The sequence below is a fragment of the Mustela nigripes genome, chromosome 4 (genome assembly GCF_022355385.1).
Source record: "Mustela nigripes isolate SB6536 chromosome 4, MUSNIG.SB6536, whole genome shotgun sequence".
NCBI classification, from domain to species: domain Eukaryota; kingdom Metazoa; phylum Chordata; class Mammalia; order Carnivora; family Mustelidae; genus Mustela; species Mustela nigripes.
In genome coordinates this window covers 183,333,513-183,349,888 of record NC_081560.1, presented here as the reverse complement: position 1 = coordinate 183,349,888, position 16,376 = coordinate 183,333,513, and the positions used below count along the sequence as shown (strand labels likewise).

General features: G+C 49.0%; 1 protein-coding gene across 1 annotated transcript in view; it reads right to left on the bottom strand.

Annotated features, from left to right (window-relative positions):
• The window catches only part of LOC132016487 (deleted in malignant brain tumors 1 protein-like), a 218,964-nt gene that overhangs the window by 38,821 nt on the left and 163,767 nt on the right, over positions 1-16,376 (bottom strand). Inside the window, 12 exon segments of the mRNA XM_059397731.1 lie at positions 1,685-1,726; positions 2,119-2,436; positions 3,550-3,767; positions 5,530-5,683; positions 7,239-7,271; positions 9,229-9,261; positions 9,823-10,186; positions 11,750-11,778; positions 12,438-12,755; positions 13,644-13,685; positions 14,280-14,309; positions 15,519-15,709. Coding sequence (XP_059253714.1) covers positions 1,685-1,726; positions 2,119-2,436; positions 3,550-3,767; positions 5,530-5,683; positions 7,239-7,271; positions 9,229-9,261; positions 9,823-10,186; positions 11,750-11,778; positions 12,438-12,755; positions 13,644-13,685; positions 14,280-14,309; positions 15,519-15,709 — 1,772 coding nt within the window.

Below are 16,376 nucleotides of genomic sequence, written 5' to 3'. Positions count from 1 at the left end.
GCCTAAGGTTCCTCCTCCCTTTCTCTCCGCCTCTCCAGCCACTCGCGCTCGCTCTCCCTCTCTCTCCCTCAGATAAATACATAAATCTTAAAAAAAAAAGAGAGGCGATTCCCTTTTGTTAAAATGTTTGAGATGCAGTGTTTCCCTGAGAGAGTTAAATGGCAAAAGCCTTATTTTGTGTGTGTCCCTGCAAACACATAATGCTTTGTGGAGAAGTGGTTCGCCCGCAGGTGGATAGTACTGGACATAAAGATTTCATTTCCCCCATAATGTCTTTTATTCCATGATGCCTTCTCTTACTCAGTGGGCTATGCACACCTGCCTCAGAAAAGGAATACCGTAGCAGGGAGAAAAGAGAGAAGAGCCTTCTGAGGTTTGCAGCCCTAGACGGCAAGTGGGCTCGGCACAGAGCCGTCTCAGCAACCAGCAGCTGTGTCCTCTCTCCCCACCCCCTCCTCTCTGGCTCCAGACTCAGGGAGATTCCTCACTGGGAAAGAAAAGAAAAGCCAGAGGCCACCAAAGGGAGGTAGCTGCTTGTCAGTCCCTGAGAAACGGTTCTGTGGGCTCTACCTCCCGTCCCCAGCTGTGGGATGCGTTGTGGGTCCCCATGCAAGATGAAAATGTGGGGCCTCAGCTGCAGGTGGGGAAGTCAACTGCCCCTTCCTGCAGGTTCACTTCTGCATCCTACATGAGGTGGGCAGTCTCCAGGGCACGGCGACCTCCACCTGGGATGCCCTTGAGATCTGTACTCGAGTAGGTAAAATGACCCCCACCAAGTGTCCTTCCACGTGTGCCACGGTGGTGCCAGACCCTGGCAGGGAGAGGCTGCTAGCCACCTTGCCCAGCCCCCAAACCCTGCAGGGTGCACCTTAACCTTGACCTTCCCTACACCCAGGCCCCCGATGAAGGCAGAGGGTGGATTTAGCCACTGTGGAGGGCTGGGGAGGAGGCTGGGTGGGGTCCAGGGTGTCGGCAGGTGGGAAGTGGGCTGCTGAGAGCCTGTCCGGGACAGACCGGCGGCTACAGGAGGCAGGACCACACGTGCTCAGATATCGCTGGAGTCTTGAGTTTGGAGGTCACGGCCACACACTGACTCGGGAGTCGGTTATCAGAACAACGTGTACTTTTCTCTATTCCTGAGTTATCGGCGAAGTCCAAAGTCTCCCAGAGTAGCCCCAAATGGCTTCACTTCTCACGCTCAGCGTGTTCTTGACCCACTGGGAGAGTGTGACGTAGACTCATCTGTGTTTTCTCCCATCTCTCATTTTCCAACTCACGTTCTTGGAAGGCAAACCTTCCTACCTTCTCCCCTCTCCATCTTGACCCTCTTGTCAGCCACAGGGATGGATGCCCTCCTGTCCGTCCTTGCTCTTCTGTCCAGGTGGGAGTTTTGCATGCCGTCTCATTTGGGAAATGTGGCTCTTAGCTTACTGCCCCAGCCACTGGTTCTTAACTTGCTGCATGCTGGAATCACATGGGAGGCTTTAAATACTACCGATGACCGGGCTGGTGTGAGCCCCGAGATTCTGATGTGACTGGTCTGGGCGTAGCCTGGACATCAAGGATTTCAAAGCTCCCTGGGAGGTCAGTGTCTAGGTCATTGTCCAGCAGCGTCTAGCTCAAGACAGATTAGATTTCTTATTCACTTTGCAGAGATATTAGAAGTTCGAGGTATGGGACCTACCTGGAGATGTGGGGATCACATCTGGAGTTCCGGCCCCAGCATCTGCATGAATTTTTTAAAAAAGGTAACTTTAGGAAATTTAGGAAATCTAAGTTACATTTTATGAAGACAAGTGGTGGGCTCTTAGTGTGAGGGGGTCTTAAACAGGTAAGCGTCATGTTACATAAATAGGAACACGGGCATGTTAGATTCTGGAAAAGGAGCTTGGACCCGGGAGAGGTTGCAGAGAAAACGACCTGCCAACGGAACGGCTCTGGTATGCATTTCTTTAGAGGGGAGTTGGGCTCTCAGCTTACTTCGTCAGCCTGGGGACGCTCATCTGCGGGGCTGCCATTCTCCGCTCTCCCGGCCCTGCTCTGTGCATACCCTCCATTCATCACTTAAATTCCGCGGGTCGACGGGTCAGAAAGAATGTGCCCTGGGAAGAGAGCTACCTGAGCAGATGACACCTGCGTCCTCATGGTGGCCACAGTTGTGGTCTGACCAGCCGGAGCTGGGGCACTGGCCAAGGTGGTTCTCGCTTCCCGAACACTGGATGTTATCCAGGAGGATGTTTCCGGAGCCTGGGCCGAAGTGAGCCTGGCCAGGGGCTGCAATGGCCCGTCCGCACCCCAGCTGTCGGCACACCACCTGGGCTTCGTTCAGGTCCCAGAGGTCATCACATACGGTGCCCCAGTTCCCCTGGTGGAGGACCTCCACGCGTCCGGAGCACTGTCCGGATCCGCCCACCAGCCGCAGCTCGGGTTCATCTTCTAAATAGAGCACGGTTTTAGTTTTAAACTTGGGAAGTTTTAAGTAGGAAGGATTTCTAGCTCCTGCATTTGTGTCTCAGGTAAATAAAGGCAAGAACAAAGCCCAAGGCTCTCTTACTCATTAATAGGGCTTCCAGGCATAAGGGTGAGGCAGAAGAGGGTTTGAATTCAGCTCTCCTGCTCTCTAGTTGTGTAACCTTTGACAAGTTGTTTTATCTCCCTGGCCCTCAGTTTCCCCATCTGTAAAATGGGGACTCCAGCAGCACCCTCAGAGGGGTGATGAGTGCGTGGGAGTGTGGATACAAAGCACAGTGCTCAGCACCCAGCACATCTTGGTTTCTGCAGGTCTTACCGTGTGGGTCTCTGACACAATCCTGGGGCCCTGGAGGAAGGGGTCCCCAACTATGTTTTTGGATGTGACTTGGGTAAATGTCAATTTAATGCTTTGAAGGACTTGGGCCGCCAACCTGTCTAGGACTTCATAAAGCCCCATGGGGATGGCATTTTCTGGGCCGATGATCTGTGGCCAGCTGGAACAGCATGCTGTCTCCTGGAGACCTTCCCTTACGGAGTTCACAAGTTCTGCCACACTCACTTTGGTTTCTGTTTCTCCAGCGAATCTTCAAGAACCTTTGTATTTGCTATTCTCTCTGCCTAGAATGACCCCTCGTTGTCACCCATCACATGTCCCCTGAGCAAGGTCATCCATTCCTAGTCAAGCTGCAGGAGCACACTCCTCACCCAAGCATTCCCTTCTGTCCCCCAGGCTCTACATACTTAAAGCTCCTTTCTCATCCCCCAGGCTCTACATACTTAAAGCTCCTTTCTCATCTACACATTTAAAGCTTCTTCTTCCCCTTAGAGGCGACGGTGAGAAAGGACTTCCCAGGTGCTACCATTACCCCCAAATCATCGTGTCATTTCAGCCTCACACCACAGCCTGATTTCAATTGCCCACATGATGCTCTTACTGGGAAAATCTAACAGCTACACAGCAGGGTTTATGGGGCCAATTGTGGGGTGTTTTAAAAAGTGAATCCCAGGCCTCTGAGAACAGGGGAGTCTCTCAAGTTAGAAAACTGTTCTGCCTTTTAAGGACCGGAAGCTTCCTACCTGATTTTCCTTCATCCTGTGGAATTACATTGAACAGAGCATAAAAGCCAGTGTTGGTGATCATAGAATCACTTCGGAACACCACGGTCATGATGTCTGAGGAGGAGAAAAATATCACAGCCACCGAGGCACAGAACTTCCCCATGGACAGCGAGGCAATCCTGGGGCCATCGAAGATTTCAATGGAGTCGTAGGGGCATCCAAGGATATCCTCCAGGCTGGGGGTATCGAAGTGGAGGGTTAGTGGCAGGTTCAAACCTCCTAGATCTTAAAATTTTAAAAAAGTATGACAACCATAGGATTAAATATTTGGATTCACTATAAACTGCATATTCATATATAAAGTATCAGTAACTGCAGATGCCTTATTATGGAAGTCTTATTTTGTCTGAGGATTGTGGGAGGCTTGTGGTGACTGTGGTGATGACTCAGGAACAGAAATTTAAAAATCCTAATGGCTCTGGCCAGTCACCATCTCCATGAAATATTAAAAGTGCTGGTGTCCACTGCAAATGAATTCTTACCAGGCCAGTACCTCAATGATCAACATGTAACTAACATCATGGCCAGATTTTCCCACCTCTCTATTTCACAACATTTTCCATACTCAAATTCTTGGAGAGAAAAAACTTGATTTTAAAGTAAAAATGTCAGCATGTTGAGTATCTGCACTGTGGCAGGCACTGATGAGGGATGTGCCTGAGGCTGATTTTGAAGGAACAATTTCCCTGTAACAGAATGGACTTTGAAGGTGTGGGCTCAAGGCTCTCACTTCCTTGTGGGCTCTCTGTGTCCTTAGGGTTTGAGTCAACAAAGACAACATGTTTCTAGGATATTCTTTGGCCTAGGGCCTGCCTGACTCCACGGACTGGGCAGTAAGTCAGTGTTTGCTAAAGGTGGATTTTCATAGCATCTCATAATGTTGTATAATGTTAGCAGCTTGATGCAAGTCATACACTACAGGGAGGGCTTTGGTCTGACTCCGCCCACTGAATCACATGCTGGGGAAGAGCTGGAGCTCTGACATCGGACAAACCTAACTGGTCAGCCTTGGGCCAGAGTTACCATCTCTGAGCCTCTAGTTCCTCATCTCTTATGGAGTTGACAGGGGCATATACCTTTGGGCTGTCGTGATGCTGAAATATTACAAGGCATACAAAATACATAGTGCAGGGGTTCCTGGGTGGCTCAGGCATTAAGTGTCTGCCTTCGGCTCAGGTCGTGATCCCAGGGCCCTGGGATCGAACCCCCACATTGGGCTCCCTGCTCAGCGGGAAGCCTGCTTCTCCCTCTCCCACTCTCCCTGCTTCTGTTCCTTCTCTCACTGTGTCTCTATCAAATAAATAAATAAAATCTAAAAAAACCCCAAACAAACCCAACATACATACCCAAAATACATAGTACAGAGCCTGGATACATGGGCAGCACTAAAAGAAACATCGGCTGTTATTTCATGCCATGGAGATAAAAAAAAAAAAAAAGTCAGTGCTTCAGAGAAATGTATCCGCTGGGTGTCAGAGAGAAGTCCAGGCCTCCACTGGCCCCTTTCACTTGGAGGCAACATTGAGAAGATCCAGGACTTGGAGCTGGACTAGGTGGCTCATGTGGGTGAATGGGAAGCCTCCTACTGCTTGTTTAAAATTCAGAAAAAGGAAAAAGAAATTCTAGGAGCCCAAGTGTTGGTACCGATTGTATAACAGGGGCAAAGCTGGTAAGGGGCACTTGGTGACATTCTTAGGAAAAAAGTCAAAAGAACAAGCTATCCTCGTGAGGTTGAGTTGAATTTGTCAGTAAGCCATTTACTCAATTTTTCCAAGTAGGAGGAACTCGTTGGATAGGGCTACAAAATTAATTTGACCTTCAAATTGGGAAGAATTTCCTCCCCAAATGTTTCCCACTAAAATAAATATCTTTATTTTGAATTCACAAACCAATACACTTATTTAAAAAGAATCTTCTCTGAAGAAGTTGTTTTCTTACTTCAGACTCGGAATCATGAGTTCTATGCGGAATTTTTTGTCCACGTGAATCTCCCAGACGCACTGGATGTCTGTCGGGTAGCTCTCCGGGTACAGCGGACTGGAGAAGGAGCCGGACAGACTCGACAAGACCCCTCCACAGGAGCCACTTCCTCCTGAAGCCAGAGGAAGAAGGATGCCAGCATGTGTCCCCGAGGTGGCCCCTAGGGGACCCCAGTTGTGACCTGCTCACACCTGGGTGAGTCTGGCAGTGGTCCCCCAGTGGGCACACATAGTCTGTCTGTACAGACTTTTAGCCTAAGCATCTCCAGGGAGGGAGAGTCCATTCGATCTCATTCTGATGCGACAAGAATACGAATATATAGGAGGTCCCTGTCTTTTCCTCCCCCCGACCCTCTGCTAAAGAAAATATTATATTTTTGAGGTCTATTCACTATCCCCTCCTTCTTCTAAGGTGGGAAGATTCTTCTTGTGGGGAGAGAGGCAGAGAGGATCTACATGGTGAGTTGGGAAGGAAGGACGAAGGGACAGACACTGTTGAGCCCAGGTAAAGCGAGAGTTTGGGAAGGTTTGCAGAACAAGAGGCTCCAGAACAACTTTGGTGTCTGATGAGCCGGGGAGAAGGGGACGACGTGGCCTGTTGAAGGAGGCTAGGACTGGCCGTCCCCTTAAGTTCTTTTTCACCCCCTTTTCTGGGTAGATTGTGTTTCCTTTAACTCAGTATCTGCAGAGGTTGGAACTTACAGGTCTTTGCATTTGTAAGAGTTACACAAGTGAAATCTAATTCTTCTATATTATATTATGTAAAATATATTATATATGTTTATATTATTTATATTATATACAATATATTATATTCATATAAATAGATACAAATTATATTTGTATATATATTATTTATGTTATATAAAGTATATTCATATAAATCAATACACATGCATATGTACACACACGTGCACACACACCCGCAGCATGCCACAAAAAAAAAACCAGAGATCGTAGAATCATCAAATTATTTTAGAGGAAATTTGAAAATACAACACGAGCTGTTGACCTTGTCCCCTAAATTACCAAGTTGCTTCATTTTCTCCTTTCTGTTTTTGCCTAACTTGTTATGCTCCCAGAATTCCAAGATTCTTGGTCTTCTCTGTGACAGATGTTGGCAAGTAGGGGTGCACCAAGTCAGCTTAGAGCTATCCTGTCAGTTGTGTTGTAGTTACAACTGAGCCAGGTCAGACAGACACGAGAACCCTGGGACTGGTTTTCTTGAAACCTCTACTCCTGAGCTGACACCCATTGTGGGTGGCCCCTCCAGGACTGCACTCTTAGAAGGCGGCTGGGTATGACCACCACATTCTCTTCAGGTCCCTTGTCACCCTCCCGCCTACTCTGACCGGGGCAGATCCACATATCCCCTTCCCAGCCTGCCCCTTGGGCTAGCAAGTCAGTATTTACAGGCATTAGTCATGCGAATGCATGCCCCTTGGGGAGGCCAAGGTGGGAACAGGGGGCTGCATTGGCTGGGATGCTGACTCCCTTAATGTTCTCATGGAAGGGGCCATGACAGGACTGGCCTGGGAGGTAGACGAGCAGCCCCTCACTCGTGCTGTGCCTGCCTCTCTGTGTCACATCCTGGGCACTCTGCCTAGCATCTGCTGTGACGGTTCTCTTGGTGTTGAGTTACCATCACAGTTTAAAACAAGTGACTACCTGTTATATGATCCTGAGAAGCTGTGGAAAGACCTAGAAGGAAAAGAAAAAGGGAGATCATGCTGACATTCAGGGGAAAAGTACTGAGTTTCATCTACAAGTTAGTGAAATGTAAAGGGTTTTCTCTGAAATGTCAAGGTACTTAGTGCCAACCTTGAGAAAGATCTGAAGGTGCTGAGTGAATATTTCTACTGTCCTTGAGCAGATTAAAGAAGGCCACACATTCTTGGACATGCCTCTGTCATGAAGTTTGATCTAGGTCTCCTTGCTTGAACCTTGGTGGCCTCTGTTTTGGCCAACAGAATATGGTGGAAGTGACACTGTGGGACTGGAAGCTTCCACTTCTTGTCTCTGGAAACACTGGCTCACTTGTGCACCTGGAACCCCCTTGTAAGAATGATTAGCCTGCTGGAGAGACTGTGTGAAAAAGTCCAGAGACCACGTGGAGGGGAAGAGGGTCTTGGAGGAGCCCACTCTTCCATCTGTCTCCTCCAAGCATCAAGCATGTGCTCAACTCTCCAGACCACCATGTAGGTGAACCCCACTGAGTGATCCTGCTTGGAGCTACATGGAGCAGAAGAATCTCCTATCTGAGCCCTGCCCAAATTCCTGACCCACAACAACAAACACGTCATTAAATGACTTTGTGGTAAACTACTCTGTTTTTAGAGTAGCAACAGAGAACCAGAATGGCTCCTTTCACTCAACATGGTCTTCCTCATCTCCCCATCATCTATGTAGTCTTCAGCATAGCTGAGTTATATAAAATGAGAACTCTAGGTAGGCCTTCATTTGCCTATCCCATGCCCTTGACCTCCATCCATGGCCTTTGAACTTTGGACAGTCTTCCTTCCCACTCATCCCAGGAACACCCAGAACACATCAAGGTCTTCTCTAAGAAAGTGTCCAAGAGAGATGCTTCTGACAATGACTTATGACTTGTGTATGTGGAGGCAGCCACGTTCATTCAAAGAGCAGATGGGGTCTGCAAAGTCCACTTCTGCTACTTTTTTCCCCTTCTCTCTCTCTCTCTCTTTTCTGAAGATTTATTTATTCATTTACTTGAGAGAGAAACAGAGAGCATGCACAAGTTGGCAGTGAGGTAGAGGGAGAGGAAGGGAGAAGCTCCAGCAGACTCCCTGCTGAGCGCAGAGCCTGACATGGGTCTCGATACCACAACCCTGAGATCATGACCTGAGCTGAAATCAAGAGCTGGATGCTTAATTGACTGAGCCCCCCAGGTGCTCCCAGTTCCACGACTTTCGACCTGAGTTATCTTCGGCAGGCTTTTGGATCTCCTTAACCCTCAGTTCTGAGAATTAGATACATGAATTCATACAGAGATCATTCCTGCTCTCACGCAGGTGCTCAGAAACGTCTATTGCAATGAAACAAAATGCCTTTTCCTTTACCTCCAGTATCATTTCAGAATTTACAATGCATGTGTTGCTCTGATTTTTCTAATCTTTGGTTTTTATTACAGATGAATAAAACTCAATCCTTAAGTTTGAAAATCTTTGAAAATAGGCAGAAGTCATAGGATCCCCATGAGCATGTACTTCGTGGACAGACTGATCAGCGTCAATACTCGTTCTGCTACTAACTTGCTGAGTGATCTCAGGAAAGTTACTCACCCTTTCTGTGCCTCAAATTTCTATTCTGTAAAGCAGAGGATCTTTTTGCAGGATTAGCAATAATCTGAGCAAAATGTCTCTCCATCTTTGTGCTAATTTTACCTGATCTTTGTGGAGCCGGGGCCAATGAAAGGATATGGTCAATGAGACTGGTGGCCAAGGGTTCAAATCCACTGGCTAGCCCTGGGTACACTGCTAACTGTCTTTGCCTCAGTTTACCTATCTGGAAGAGTAATTGCCTCCACGCGTTATTGCGGGATTAAATGAGTTGTATATGGGAGGGGTTCAAAATAGTGAGTTTGATACGATTATTATTATTGGAAAGTTGTCCAGACTAGAAAAAAATATGGACATACCTGGAGGTGTGGGAGGAGGCAGTTCTTCTGCGTCTGAATGCATAAAGAAAGGCAACAGGTCACTCTCTTTAGTGAATCGAAAGCATGGAGGGGGCAGGGTAACGAGGGTGCAAGTGGGGAGTGAGGGCCGAGGACCCTGGCCTTTCAGGGCACAGGACTCAGCCGTCCTCTGGCAAGGTCCCTGGCCTTGGGAGGGGTGGGGCACAGCACCTCGGTCATCTCTGCCCCACGGCAAGCAGTGCAGGATCACCCATGGCCCGTCTTCTGCTGAGTCACCTGGACTACTTGTGAAAATGTAGATTCCGACATCCCGGCCCAAATTAGTCAAGATTTCTGGGGCCAGAGTCCAGGACTCTGCACTGCAATGCCTCAGGCGGTGCTGGGGTATGTGAACATTTGAGACCTCCCACGTGCAGCCTGGCACTGCCCAAGGGTGTGTGTGAGCCCAGGGCCTGGCACAGAGCAGACACTCAAGGATGGTCTCATGAAACCATGAGTGAGTGGGCAGATGGGTAGATTCCATCTGGGACGCATGGTTTCAAAATGTCTTCAACAACAACGTTAGACGTAATTGCCTGAGAGAAGAGGGGCTACCTGAGCAGATAACGCCGGCGTCCTCGTGGTGGCCACAGTTGTGTTCCGACCAGCCCGAGTGGGCACACTGGCCCAGGTAGCGCTCTAGCCCGGAACACTGCAGGTTGTCCAGGAAGATGTTTCCAGAGCCTGGGCCAAAGTGGGCCTTCCCCAGGGCGGACACGGCCCGTCCGCACCCCAGCTGTCGGCACACGACCTCGGCTTCGTTCAGGTCCCAGAGGTCATCACACACGGTGCCCCAGGCCCCCAGGTGGAGGACCTCCACGCGTCCTGAGCAGCGTCCCAAGCCGCCCACCAGCCTCAGCTCTGGCCAGTCCCCTGTAGACAGAGGTAGGGGGAGGGCGTGAGTGCCCAGATGACCCACCTGGGTTGCACCGGTGCCAGGCCTCAGAGGCCAGCAGGACTGTGGGTTTGCAGAGGGACATGCCCGGTCATGAATCCTGGGGCCTGGTCCTCACCTTCCTGAGGCATGTTCCTGAGCTGCAGGTTGTGGGCGGGGGGTGTGGGGGAGGTCTTGAGCCAGTTTAACCTGATTTCAAAGGAATTTATTGTCTTTCCTGCTAGACAATGATGATACTGCTATAAATCAAAGAAATATGGTTCCTGCCCTTGGGGCGCCTAAAGTCCTTCCATCAAATATAGACACCCGGACAAGGTGTGATAAAAACAGGGAAGGGGAGGAACAGGTGCTGCGTCACGAACAGGCTAGAGGCGACACCTGGGAAGAATCCAGACCGTGAGGAGTGGGTGAAGGAGGAAGTGGGGTGAGGAAGGCCTTTGAGCCGGGGGGAAGAGCATATGCAGAAAGACACTGACATGCCGTTTCCTTACGCACGGATCTCCAAAAGTACGGACTCACGTACACATGCACACACGCACACACACACACACACACACACACACACGCACACACAGACAGAACCATCCCCACATGCAAAAATTTCAAGAGAAATAATTCCCTTGACATCTCAGTGGTGTGAAAACCTCGGCAATTCAGACAGAGAGTGAACTTAGAGCTGGAAGAAAACAAATGGCCCCAGGGAAAGTCAGGGAGAGCTGATGCTCGAGTCCCATCCAGGTGAGCGTGACCTACCTGGACTCTCCATGAGCGACTCGTCGGCCTCTGTTTGTAGAAAGAATAAATACGTCAGTATGTGTCAGAGCTCCTGCTTTCAGCGACTGACTACAAAGGTTTGAACTACATCGTTGCAAGTTTATTGCTCTGATCTGGGAAGAATTAGTCCCGTTAAATAACACAGGGCCGGGCGAGCCAGGTGCATCGTGGACATAAAGGAGAGCTTTTCTCTGGCTGTTGGCTGCCTCCTGCACCGTGAGGAAGCGGCCAGCCACGAAGGGCGCGTGTGGGGCCCGACTTGAACTGCTGACTTTGTGGCGGACGGGCTTCACTCTGGGGAGTCACTGGGGGCAGCTCAGATGTAGACGATCACCCTCCGGAACCGGGAAAGAGGAGTCACAGGGGGCCCGAGAGGCTGCGGCTAGGTCAGACTTGCCGCGTGGAACAGGACGCCCAGAAGCAAACGGACAGATGAAGGGAGCAAAGCGCGTGGGCATAAGTATCGTCTCAGATCGGAGAGCGGGTGCCGCTTCTCCCGGGGCAGCTCCACACCCCAAACACCACTTGGAGGGGCAGGTACTAATCTTTTAAATCGCACCAGGCGCTGGTCTGCCGAAAGGCTTCTCGGGGTTGGAAGGGGTTATTAGGAGATGCTCCAGAGGTGACTACCTTGCTCCTTGCTAATTTGTGCATGTGCATGAATTCAAAGTATCTGAAAAAATTGTGACGTCATCGGGTGATTAAAGTGAGCCATTCCAGTCCACCGATTTCCTTGGGGAATCGAGTGAGGAAGACGGCAGGAAAAATGACCGGATATGCAGCCCTTTGGTCAGGTGTCTGAAAGTGCATTACGGAAGACGGCTCAAAGCCTTTCCACACTCCTGCAAGAGAGCCATCAGTCCCCATTATTAAAGATGGGGGAATTGAGCTCTAAGAGCTTATGTGTTGCCCAAATGCAGTCTGAGTGTTGGCACCAGCTCTGGCGTCCAGACTCAAGTCTGCTCAGCTCAGCTCTGACGTCTTCTCACTGCCTCTGAATGAAAGACCTTTAAATAAATGCCTTAAACATTCCCATAGTTAAATATGTTCTTCGCACATGTCAGTTTTCAGTCAAGCCCACCTGCCTTTGGTAAATCTTACTACCAAATTAGAAAATCGGTAGGTTTTATTCTGGGAGGCTGGCAGTTAAAATATTGTATATATATTTTTAAAGATTTTATTTATTTATTTGTGAGAAAGAGCATGAGAGGAGAGAGGTCAGCGGGAGAAGCAGACTCCCTGCTGAGCAGGGAGCCCAGATGCAGGACTCCATTTCCGGACTCCAAGATCATGATCTGAGCCGAAGGCAATCACTTAACCAACTGAGCCACCCAGGCACCCAAAATCTTGTATTCTTGACCAGGTTAGAAGAGATAAAACAAAAATCAAATGCCATGTGTTGGAGGGCCCTGTCTTTGTCCCTGGCCATCTCTGAGTTCTAGCAGGGTGGTCTTGTAGGCAGGTGGGACTGGCAATGACCAACCGAGAGGGAAGGGGCTACCTGAGCAGATGACGCTGGCGTCCTCGTGGTGGCCACAGTTGTGTTCCGACCAGCCCGAGTGGGCACACTGGCCCAGGTAGCGCTCTACCCCGGAACACTGCAGGTTGTCCAGGAAGATGTTTCCAGAGCCCGGGCCGAAGTGGGCCTTTCCCAGGGCGGACATGGCCCGTCCACACCCCAGCTGTCGGCACACGACCTCGGCTTCGTTCAGGTCCCAGAGGTCATCACACACGGTGCCCCAGGCCCCCTGGTGGAGGACCTCCACGCGTCCTGAGCAACGTCCCGAGCCGCCCACCAGCCTCAGCTCTGGCCAGTCACCTGCAGACAGAGACCTGGTGATCATTGTCTTCTAGGGACACTACACGTTGCCCACGAACTGGTTACACTCTCCACCCTGACACTTCTATTAGGGACAGGAACTTGATAAAAGAGCCAGCCAACTGGTCAACCTCTTACTTGGAGGTTAATATGCAATTAGGATAGTCAAAATTACATTTAGCCTAAAACATTCATTAATTGAGTATGTATTGGGCCAGAGGAATGTGCCAATCTATTTCAGCTAAGTACAGAAAAACATTATATATAATATTCACAGTGATTTGTGGCTTTGTGGAGTGCCTTCATGTGGGTGGGCGTGTATGTGCTCATCTTTACCTTTGTAATAACTCAGAAGGCAGGCGGAAGAGTGCCAGCATGCCAGTTCTATCCATGAGGAGACTTTAAGTCAGAGAAGTGGAGCTATTCACCCAAAATCCCACATCTGGGAGGTAGCAGATCTAAAGTCAGCGCTCCTGGTTCCAAAGTTCACTATTTTCTCTGCTATCCCATCTCACTGCCTCTGGAATAACTTTGATGCTCCACTCACTTTGAAAAAGACCATTAGTTACACAGATACAGGTTAACCAAGAGCAAGACTGGCCAAATAAAAAAAATAGAGAGCCCCACTAGAAGGCGCCTGGAAGTTGGTCAGGCTTTGGAGACTTTGAAAAACACACACAAAAAAATGAACTTTGCTCATGATTCTAGAGCCAAAGAATCCTAAGAGTTTTGGATGGTCCTAAAAATGTGCACAGAGTCAACTGGTCCATTTTTCAAATAGACGAGGTACATATAGTTGGTCCTGTTACTGCCCATGAAGCAGGTACAGATGGAGGTTCCAAGAGGAAAGGATAGTTGGTAAGTGAACGCATGCGTCCCAGGGCTTACCTGGTCTTGCTGTCACTGTCTTGGGTGTTGCTGTTGGGATTGCTGTGAATACAAGACGACACCCTTCAGATAAAAAGGGTCAGATGGCAGCATCCCTTAAACACTAAGATTCTGGTTGATTCATTCTCCCTACCATCTTTACAATAAAGGACCTCCCAAATCGCATTCTGTTTATGTTGTTCCTCAGACATGTAGGATCCAACAGAATAGTCCTTTCTGTCCAGTCACTGGAAATATGATGACACTTGAATTGTGCCATTCTGTGCCAGAATGCAAACATGCGTGGTGCCCCTCTAGGGAAAAAGCCATTTCTGCTTCCGCTTTGTTAACTTTCCCTAAGTATGCAGGGCTTGATTAGATGTGTCTCCCGTTTTTGATAAAAGCAAGGAATTAAGAAATCAAATTGGCAATTACCAATTTACAGCCACCCAACGGTTGGTATGTGAAACTTGGTTCTACAGCGAATGGGTGTTAAGCTTGTACAAAGGGTGTACGGACAGAATCTCTCGGCTAGCTGGACCGATGCAGGAAATTAGGAAACATGGGACTATGATGCTACAAGCACCAGGAGGGGGGACAGAGGAAGACACAGAAATGAGGGGTGAAGATAAAGAAGCAACAGTAAATGTGACTCACTGATTAGATGTGGGGTCCTTGAACTTGCCTCTGCAATGACAAGGAAGCCTCAATAACTGCTCAATCACAGTGACAATGACTTTCTCCGACCCACTTTGTGACACGGAGCGCCTCCTTCCTGTTTCATAGCATACTTTCCAAGTGTGCTCACTGAGCCGCCCTGTGCTCCCTAACAGGGTGGGAGACTGATCTGAACAGCACCTCAGCCAAGACAGATGATAGAACTGCTCATGGGGTCCATGAGACAGATTCTTTTCTCTCAGTGGTAAACAGTGCAGGATCCACGGTTGGGTGGCCTCAGAACAATTATGGAACCTCTCTAGCCTCAGTTTCCCTGACTGTACAAGGGGAAGAACCATGGGTTCGTGTGAGGATGAAAGGCGGTAACACATGCAGAGTGCTTACAGGGTGGCCTCGCATAAAAGCAGCATTCAGTAAATGTTCGTTTCTATTTTGATCACTGTTGCTGTGATTACCCAACTTCAAGTACCTGTGCTGTATCAGAAACCTTGGCTCAGCTTCTGTCTGCCTTTTCGCCGCATGTCCTGTACATCCCAACTCTGCACTCATGCTGCTCCTTCTCCTGCGTGCCCCCTCCCCATTTCTCAACTCACAGCTTGTCAGGTTTAAAGACAAATCTAAGGCTGTCTCTTCCTATGTTTCCTTCGTGTTTTAGCCCACAGGGCTCTCTCTCTTTTCGAATGTCTTTGGCTGAGATGCATGTGTATGTCAATTTAGTATATTCTAGTCTATCCCATTTGTTTGCCTTCATTTAGTCTATTCTACTTGTCCTCTAATTGCATCACACGGGTTTGTCTTCAACTGCTTCAGATTGTACGTGAGCCCCTCTTAGTCTGGGACCACAGCTGCTTCTTCTGGAGGTCCTGAAACACCTGCCTCGTACTAGATTCAGTGTAACTTCAGAAGCGGTGTCCCAATAGGCAAACTGTACCGAATATTTATGGGGAAGCAGGCTTGGGGTTGAATCGGCCAAGCACTGAGCACATGATTTACCATCGTTGTGCAAGGGCTTTACCTGTGTCATTCCAGGTAAGCCCCACAACAAGCCTAGGAAGAAGGAAGCTTCTCTAATCCCCATTACACAGGGAATGGTTTGAGGCACAGAGAGGTTGGGTCTCTTATCCAGAGTCACAGAGTAAGTGATGGTGCTGTAACTGGCCCGAAGGCAGGCATTCTAGCTGCCACTCCAAAGCTCCTGCTTTTAACTACTGTCCATACCTTTGGGTGCAGAGTAATAATAAGCAACGAAGTTTTTCCCTATGTTGTTGAAGCTTCGGAAGTACACGAGGGTCATTGAGCTGGAGGAGGACGCGTAGGTGAGGTAGGATCCAGAGCAGGTTTTCCCCAGGGACTTTGTCGAGGATGGAGGGCCATCCAGGATTTCAAAATATTCATTGGTGCAATCTAGGCTAGAGAAGCAAAGACTGATGGCTGCCTCTTAGCCTCCCCATTAGCAGATCTCAGAGGGATGCTTTGAGGCAGGACCTGGCTTTCATGACAATAAAACTGGGGACAGATTAAAGCCTGTCAGTCATTTCAACATAGTATAAAATCCTTTTATCCCACTTTTTCTTGAGGGGATGGGATCTTAACTGGAAGAGGGAATAGGAGGCTGGAGTACTAGGTGGGCCCCTGCTGAGGCCTGGGGCTGCAGGTACCTGGAAGCCCAGGGCCAAGGGCAGGACCAGGCAGCAGCCTGCCTGTAGGACAGGGCTTCAGGCTTCAAGCAACCTATTTAGGAACTCCGCAGGCGACCTGCCTAGAGGGAAGTGAGCTACCAAGTCTGCCCAGCTTGCTCCGTGCAAGCCATCCCATCTGTCTGCTCTTCTTCCTGGTGAAGTTTTGTCCAGATGCCCGTAGGGTTAGAGTCAGAAGACCATCCCCAGGCCTCAGCCTCATGACCCGTCCATTCCAAGTCATTTTTTGATTAAGCAAAATTCAATAGCAATAGATAATTTAGGTTGCTCCTGGGACATTCATTTGTGAATGACATCAACATTGACTATTTACAATATTAAAACCTAAAATTTCTTGATTTATGAGGTCTGGGGGGTTCCCTGGAATCTGCATCTTTAA